The sequence below is a fragment of the Cyprinus carpio genome, chromosome A11 (genome assembly GCF_018340385.1).
Source record: "Cyprinus carpio isolate SPL01 chromosome A11, ASM1834038v1, whole genome shotgun sequence".
Taxonomy (NCBI): domain Eukaryota; kingdom Metazoa; phylum Chordata; class Actinopteri; order Cypriniformes; family Cyprinidae; genus Cyprinus; species Cyprinus carpio.
Genome location: NC_056582.1, coordinates 23,604,369 through 23,612,709, shown reverse-complemented (window position 1 = coordinate 23,612,709; position 8,341 = coordinate 23,604,369). Strand labels below are relative to the sequence as shown.

At 35.3% G+C, this 8,341-nt stretch overlaps 1 protein-coding gene and 1 long non-coding RNA gene across 2 annotated transcripts; both read left to right on the top strand.

The window, feature by feature from the left end:
- The first annotated feature begins 733 nt into the window (after positions 1 to 733).
- Positions 734 to 3,948, top strand: LOC109060637. Its single transcript, XR_006161249.1, has 3 exons — positions 734 to 847; positions 2,739 to 2,795; positions 3,763 to 3,948. It is a non-coding gene; the product is annotated as an uncharacterized LOC109060637 (long non-coding RNA).
- Positions 3,949 to 6,389: 2,441 nt separating this feature from the next.
- On the top strand, positions 6,390 to 7,254 carry LOC122146683. The gene is made up of 2 exons (XM_042766986.1): positions 6,390 to 6,402; positions 6,485 to 7,254. Exons 1-2 carry the CDS (start codon positions 6,390 to 6,392, stop codon positions 7,099 to 7,101), a joined length of 630 nt encoding a protein of 209 aa, XP_042622920.1. The 3' UTR covers positions 7,102 to 7,254.
- The last annotated feature ends 1,087 nt before the right edge of the window (positions 7,255 to 8,341 follow it).

The window sequence follows — 8,341 nt, the reverse complement described above, 5'->3', positions numbered from 1 at the left end:
TTTTAGTGAAGGGAGCAGATAGTAGTTGATAGTGATCCGTGACTAGGCCATGCATTGTCTTAAATGTTATTTTTCTTAATAAAAGCTGTATATTTAATTTGTTTGGATGGAATGCCTTTTCGTTGTCTATTAGATGTATATATGTAGGCATTCATTAGCTGTCTATTTGATGACTAGTCTATTCTTGGGCTATGGTAAGACGTCTATTAAATTTTCACTCACAGCCCAAATTCAGCCTTGTTTTAGCCTAGACATCTGGGCTGTGTTTGAACGGCTAATAGACGTCTTTAAAATTCAAAATTGCTTGCTGGGAACCTACAACGTCAATGCTTTATCCTCAGCCACACTACAAACAAAACAAGTCTCAAACAACCCCGCATAACAGACACAGGCCACATCGTAAGTTACGATTCGTAACTATCTCCAGAATGTGCACCTGGCGCACCAACATTGATGTCACTTCCAGGACCCAGCTAAACGTGCTTCATTAGGCGTCTGTCCTATCTCCTTTTATATCCATGGAGCGCACCGTAATATCCGGCACCTCCAGAATAATGGGAAATCACATCACCACATATTCTTCATCATCATACACCACTTCAATTTGTACAGTTTTTTTAAATGACACCAGGCTCCAGAAAAGTGATCAATGGCATAGGCTGTTCCAGTTACACCTATACTGCGGGACTTCTCGTTTTCCTTTCACTTTCAGTTGATGGTGCAGGTTATAAATAGGAAACAGGGGTACTGACTGTGACACAACAACACTCCACCAAAGAGAATAAGAATCTATGACAAACTAGAATGTCAAAAAAACTACAATTAAGACACCATGGACATGAAAATGGTAAGTGCTTTTTAATATAAAGATCTGTGTTTATTTGCACTGTGTAAGGACCACCCAGTTGGCCCAACGACGGAATCCAATGCATGGGCAAAGCTTTAATGCATGTAGGTCTTTTATCTGCGCTTCTGCAAAGTTCACTTAATTGATCAGGATTTAGTTTCAATTTTAGTCTAGCTCCGTGTTTAATCTGACTCCAGTTTCAAGTAATCATTAAATTAAGGCTTTATTTCTAACTAAAAAACTGATTGCAAATATCGATTACGTATTAATTTAGATATCTGATCATTCTGAATATCCTATCATTTAAATTATTCATTTATTAGGGATGTCCTAACGCTTAAGGCCTCTCGTCGGCTGATTTACACGGACCTCACGCTCACAAACTCGCCAGTTCTGAGTTTAGTCAGAGGATACAGAATGAACTAATACCTTTAAAGGGATACTCCACCCCAAAATGAAGATTTTGACATTATTCACTTTCCCCATGTCATTCCAAACCAGTAAACGCTTCATTCATCTTTGGAACACAATTTAAGATATTTTGGATGAAAACCGTGAGGCTTGTGACTGTGCCATAGACTGCCAAGTAAATAACAGTGTCAAGGTCCAGAAAAGTATGAAAGACATCGTCAGAATACTCCATCTGCCATCAGTGGTTCAACCGTAACCGTATGAAGCGACGAGAATACTTTTTGTACACGAATAAAACTTAAATAATGACTTTATTCAACAATTTGTCTCCTCTGTGTCTCTCCACATCACCGTAGCGCCATTTTGGAGAATATCTGCTGAATGCAAGCACTCAGCTGCACTGCACAGATACGCTGTTTTCATTCAAATCAAAGCGTAAATACACGTAGAATATGTATCCTTGTGTCACGGCTGACACAGAAGAGCGTAAGCTGCCTGCGTTCAGCGGATGTTCTTCAAAATGGCTCTACGGTGAAGTGGAGAGACACAGAGGAGACAAATTGTTGAATAAAGTCGTTATTTTTGTTTTCTTCGCATACAAAAGGTATTCTCGTCACTTCATAACGTTACGGTTGAACCACTGATGGCAGATGGACTATTCTGACGATGTCTTTCATACTTTTCTCTACCTTGACACTGTTATTTACTTCAATGAGACAGTCACAAGCCTCCCGGTTTTCATCCAAAATATCTTAAATTGTGTTCCTAAGAAGAACAAAGCTTTTATGGGTTTGGAACGACATGGGGGTACTTGATTAATGACAAAATTTTCATTTTGGGGTGAAGTATCCCTTTAATCTACTAGTCATAATGATTTCAGAAGAGTTCAGAATAAATCAAATATAACATTTTATTTGTCAGGATCATTCCGATTTCCTGAATAAACAATGAGAAAGCAATGCAGAATTAAATACAGTTCCAATTCAGGAAAAATCGTAACGTTAATTGCTCAAAGATGAATCTAAGATTGAGAGATGTTTACTGGACAGCAGAAGACCTTTTGGTTCGTCAGGGTCCCGTGACCCAAGAGTCACACCTGGACAACATTCTCTCAGACCCTGAGGGAGACCAATCAAAAGATTTCAATCTTTCTCATAATATAAGAGACTGCTGTGAAATTGAGACCATTTTACCAATTGCACAGAGACCTTATCAGTGACACTAAACATGAAGGGAAGAACAACAGATTCACAAGATACATCATATGTGCTATATAGATATTCTTAGTATACTTTCAGTTTTGGGGGAGAAGAGTAAGTGGTCATAAATGAGTTCTGGGAAGGTGGTGTCATTTGCTCCAGATTAGTTTTATTCTTTTGTTGCATGGCATCTGTTTTGTGTGAGTTCCTGAAGTTTGGTTTCGTGTGGACATAATTTCGGTTCTTACAACTGCATTAAAGCTCATTTGTTTTATCTGCAGATGAATTCCGTAATATACCCGATACCAGACATTTCAACCACGGAGATGAGGAAAACGGTAAGTGTATTGTAATAGTTGGTCTATATTTACTAACACTGACTTTGCATAAACTCTACATTTTTGGATTATTTGTTAATTTATGTATTTCATTTTGTGTATTTATTTCCTTCCTCATTTTCTCAATATAGTCTGTTATATGTTTCTGAATATTCCCAAACACTGAAGGAAATCAATGAAAAAGGTCATTGCTGTCATATTTCAAGAAAATCTGAAATATGTTTCTTAAATGAAAAATATATCAGAAGTCAGAAAGAGCTTTATTACCAAGTATGTTTACACACACACAAGGAATTTGAAAAATATAATATGTATAATGTAAAACTATATTGTTATACTAACACCATGAAGATGTAGGAAAAGCAAATCTCAGACTGAATAACACCAAATATGTGACCCTGGATCACAAAAGCAGTCTTAAGTCGCTGGGGTATATTTGCAGCAATAGCCAAAAATACATTGCATGGATCAGAATTATTAATTTTTCTTTTATGCTAAAAATCATTAGTATATTAAGTAAAGATCATGCTTAATGAAGGTATTTTGTAAATGTCCTACTGTAAATATATCAAAACATAAATTTTGATTAGTAATATACACTGCTAAGAATTCATTTGCACAAATTTAAAGATGATTTTCTTGGTATTTAGATTTTTTTGCACCCTCAGATTCCAGATTTTCAAATATTTATCTCGGCCAAATATTATTGTATACTAACAAACCATACATCAATGAAAAGCTTATTTATTCAGCTTTCAGATGATGTATACATCTCAATTTAAAAAAAATTACCCTTATGACTGGTTTTGTGGTCCGTGGTCACATATTAGCTTGCAAGGTTGAATAAAACTTGTCATAGTTACAATGTTCAGTGCAAAACTGCGTACATTTATATAAATGTTTTTTTTTTTTTCTTTTTCTAAATGTCTGTTTTAAATGCATTAAAGCTCACCTCTTTCATTTGCAGATGAATACTGTGAAATACCTACCGATCATGGAGATTATGAAAATGGTAAGCGTATTGTAATAGTTTGTCTGTATTCACTAACACTGACTGCATAAACTCTACATTTTAGTGTTATTTGTTACTTTATGTATTTTATTTTTAGGATTTATGAATTAATTTTCTCAATGTAGTTTGTTATGTGTGCTTCTGAATATTCTTAAACACTCTCTGCATGAAATAGATAATTGTCATATTTAAAAAAAAAAATGAAATGTGTCTTTATTAAATGTAAAATATAGTATTACTAACACACTATGAAGATGTAGGCTAACCAAACTCAGACCTAATCACACCAAATCCAGAAATATTAGCTTGCAAGGTTGAGTAAAACCAACAAGTCTGGAGTAGATGGAAAAAAAGAGACGTGAAGCCGTACACTTTCTGTTTGCATACTTTGTCACAGATGATGTGGTTAACATGCAATATTTATCCAATACACAACCATTTCAGACACTTTCATGAAGCAACAAAAAACACGTTTCCTTTCAATATTTTATGTACTGCATAATACAGCACCTGTATGTACAATACTATTTAAACACCAATAAAGTTGGTTTATCTATCAGTTTTATTTTTTTACATGACTTCGGTGCCATCTCAAGCAAAGTCCCTTTAAGACAAGTATTTTCACTCGCAGCCATCTTGAAACTGCCTAATATAACCCGCTTTGGTCTCTCATCTCTGGGTGGAAGATCCTTCAGTGCAATGGCTCCAAAACTCTGGAAATCCCTTTCTTTAACACTTCGGGGCAGCTCCACTCTCTTCTCTTTCAAATCTCCTATCTATCTAACAGTATCTTCAGGCCACCTCTGTTGAAGTCTTTATGTACTGTATATGTATGTTTCTATGTATTTTGAACATTTATGATTATTCATTTGTTTATGTCTGTATCTTCTTGACGCCATGTCTTGCCTATTTCCTCCTTGTGCAGCAACCTTGAGCTTGGGAAAGGCACTCAATAAATAAAACATTATCTTTGAAACACATCTTGGGCAGCTGTTTCCGCCATGCAAGTGCAGCTCGTTTCTCTTTAAATAGAGAAACATCAAGTTCTCCAAAGCGGTTCACAGATACAATTAAATTGTATCACACACATACACACACACACACTAAGAGCGACGGTGAATAGACTGTTAATAGTAAGCTGAGCCAGAAGACTCCTCTAAGAGGTTGAAATCAAATCATAACCAGATGAATAAAGCATTCCTGTTTTTATTGAATTTTGATGTTCAAATTAGATTATGGATAACAAAATGTTTTCTCTGTCTTCTGGCTTTTGATGCAGAAACTGAAACTTCAGAAATCTAAGCTTTGGCAAAAACTAGTCTTTGTAACTAGGGAATACACAGCATAATTGCATTGATTATTATTATTATTATATTGTATTAATATATAGGGGTTTTACAGGCATGTAGTGGCTACACCATGGTATTACAGATTATTATCTTTATTTATTTATTTTCTCCAGGTGGCACTAAGCTGTCTCCATTCAGTGGATTTTAAGTTATGCTCCAATTTTAACTTAAATACTGCATTAACCAAAAAAAAAAAATAGTTGTATGGGACATGCAGTTTTCTTAAAGTAAGTCCATAAAGTCTGACGTGCATCTTCCTTGTTGAACTGTCTTACGACACGGGAGTCCTTTAAGTCCTTTTGTTGTTTATTTTCAACATCAAATGTTTAACACTTCTTTCAGTCTTCTTACATAAATCCACTTGCGTTGCAACAGCTTATTTGTTGTATCTTGATGAATTGTAATTCCAGTCATGGTTATTTTCGATCACGGTCAGAAGCTTGTGTTCTCCAAAACTTGAGCAGCTTAAAGGGGCAGTTCACCCCAAAAAAAGAAAATTCTTCTTCTTCTTAAGTGTTTTTGGAAGATGGCAAACCAGCTAATATGTGCTTTACTGCCACCTGCTGCACTGGAGTGTGGAACAAATGTCTGACTGAGAAAGAAAACAGGAGAAAAAAACACTATTCTACATATGATTTTCATATTCGTTCTAGTAGTCTTTTTCAGATATGAAATTAACTGTACATATGTTTTCCTTTGACTGCTCCAAGTATATTTTCCAAAGTAAATTTAAGTTTATGCTTTTCAAATACTTCTTTTAATATTATTCTCATATTTTCATATGCATGACATTCTATTATTATATGTTTTACTGATTCAGGTCGGTTACAATGTGTACATAAACCATTTCTGCAGAGTCTTATTGAGCCCTGTATGTCCTATTCTGAGACGAGTAATGACAATTAACTCATGTCGTAAAATGACCTACAATAGTATAAAATGTGCTTTTATCTTTTTTCTCTACATTTAAATGGCCATAAATTTGGATGGGAATATTTCAGTATCATGAAATACCCCTCAAAATAATAAATATTATATTGAAATGAAATATAGTAAGTTTATTTCATAAAAATAAAATTGTGAACAACATAAGTGTGACCTCTAAATGAGAGGACTGTGTAAGCAAAACAAATCCTAGACCTAGACTAAATCACACCCAATCCAGAAATTACAGCTTTTAAGGTTGAGTCAGAATATCTTTTCACCTTCACAATTCAGTGTAAAATAGCAGCTATGACGAGGCACAGTAAATTCATACAAAGCTTGTTATTTTTCAAAAGGTCTGTCTATATTTGCACTGCACTAAAACGAATGTGTTTTATTTTCAGATGAAGGATGTGATATACTTTATAACACAAGTCTGCGTAAACAAAAGCCCAAAGTCAAGCTCACTGTTTCAAGTGATATTAAGAAATTACACAAAAAGGAAACATGGAAATGGAATAAGAGTTCTTCAACAAGGCCAAGTGTGGAACTTGCATCAGCCACTGCTTCAGGAAGCGGCATCATAGGCATGATTGACACATTTGACAGACCAGCAGATGCCAATGCAGAAGTCACCTATGCTCGAGCTGGAACATATGCGGAAGCTTTTGAGAACAAACCAGGAAAGAGGATTCCCAAGGCTGGAGTCTATGCAGAAGCAGGACTTGGACGAGCTAGTGCTGAGTTCAGTGTATTTAGGGTAGAAGCCAAAGGCCCAAACGCCTCAGCTAGTGCTGAAGCCACTGCGGCTAGACTCGGGGCCGGAGCAATGGCTCAGGCTGAAATTGGCAGCGCGTCAGCTAGTGCCGGTCCAATAGATGTGAAAGTGGGACTCGGAGTTGACACGGGTGGATATATTGGTTTGGGTGGGGTGGAGGTCAAATTCCTGGGAACTGGATTCTCAATTGGTCGAAAAACCAGTATATCTTTTCTTAATTCAGAACTGTCTTTTTCACTCTAAAAATCCCACTTTTGACTGCTTCCCTTAGCGGATCTTCTGCATATCTATTTGGCACTGGTTTTCAAGCACTAACATGCTGAAAACCCATTAAGTATTACTAATATTTAACCCACTTAATTAGTCATTCAGAACTCTTGGTCTCTATGTGTGACCCTGGACCACAAAACCTTAAGTCTTCAGTCTTAAGTCTTAATTTTTTTCAAAATTGAGATTTATACATCATCTGAAAGCTAAATAAATAATCTTTCCATTGATGTATGGTTTGTTAGGAGGACAATATTTGGCTGGGATACAACTATTTGAAAATCTGGAATCTGAGGGTGCAAAAAAAAATCTAAAACATTGAGAAAATCACCTTTAAACATTGTCTAAATGAATTCTTAGCAATGCATATTACTAATCAAAAATTACGTTTTGATATATTTATGGTAGGGAAATTTACAAAATATCTTCATGGAACATGATCTTTAATTAATATCCTAATGATTTTTGGCATAAAAGAAAAATAGATAATTTTGACCCATACAATGTGTTTTTGTCTATTGCTACAAATATACCCCAGAGACTCGAGACTGGGTTTGTGCTCCAGGGTCACATATTTAAATATGACTGTTATTGTTGCATATCCCTTTTTTTATTATCCAATTATATCTCTGTACAATTATCATATTGTAAGCCTATTTCTCTACATTCCTGTCCCTATTTAGGATTATGTATCGTTATCTGTCAAAACTTTAAATATTAAACTCACACTTGGGTGTCTAATTTGGTCTGATGTATAATATTAAGTTTTGTTTCTCTCATTTCTGCTATTCTTTCATTCGAGCTGGTTTGTCAACCTCTTTATTATTACTATGAGCTATTGCTGTGTTTCCTTTAGAGTGGTTAGTGTTTAATAGTGACGTCAATAACTCTTAATATTTCATGAATCATCTTAGCTAAATCCGCAGGTTTAGGTTATTGACCTTTCAGTTTGGTAAAATGCTCTCTCAATTTAATTGTTTTCATTTTAGAGTCGATTAAAACCTGTTTCTACATATTTAGTGTCTGTTATTGGGATGCAAGGTAAGATTTCATCTCTAATCAATATCTCTTGTGGCTTCTGTGGTAAAAAGCTGTGTAATAAGTGGTATGACTGTCCTGTATCCCTAAAATGTTCATCTAGTTTGAACTTGCCGCTTACTAGCAACGGCTTTCTTCACGGAAGCTTTTTGACTGTAATTCACTGTAAAACAAGAGC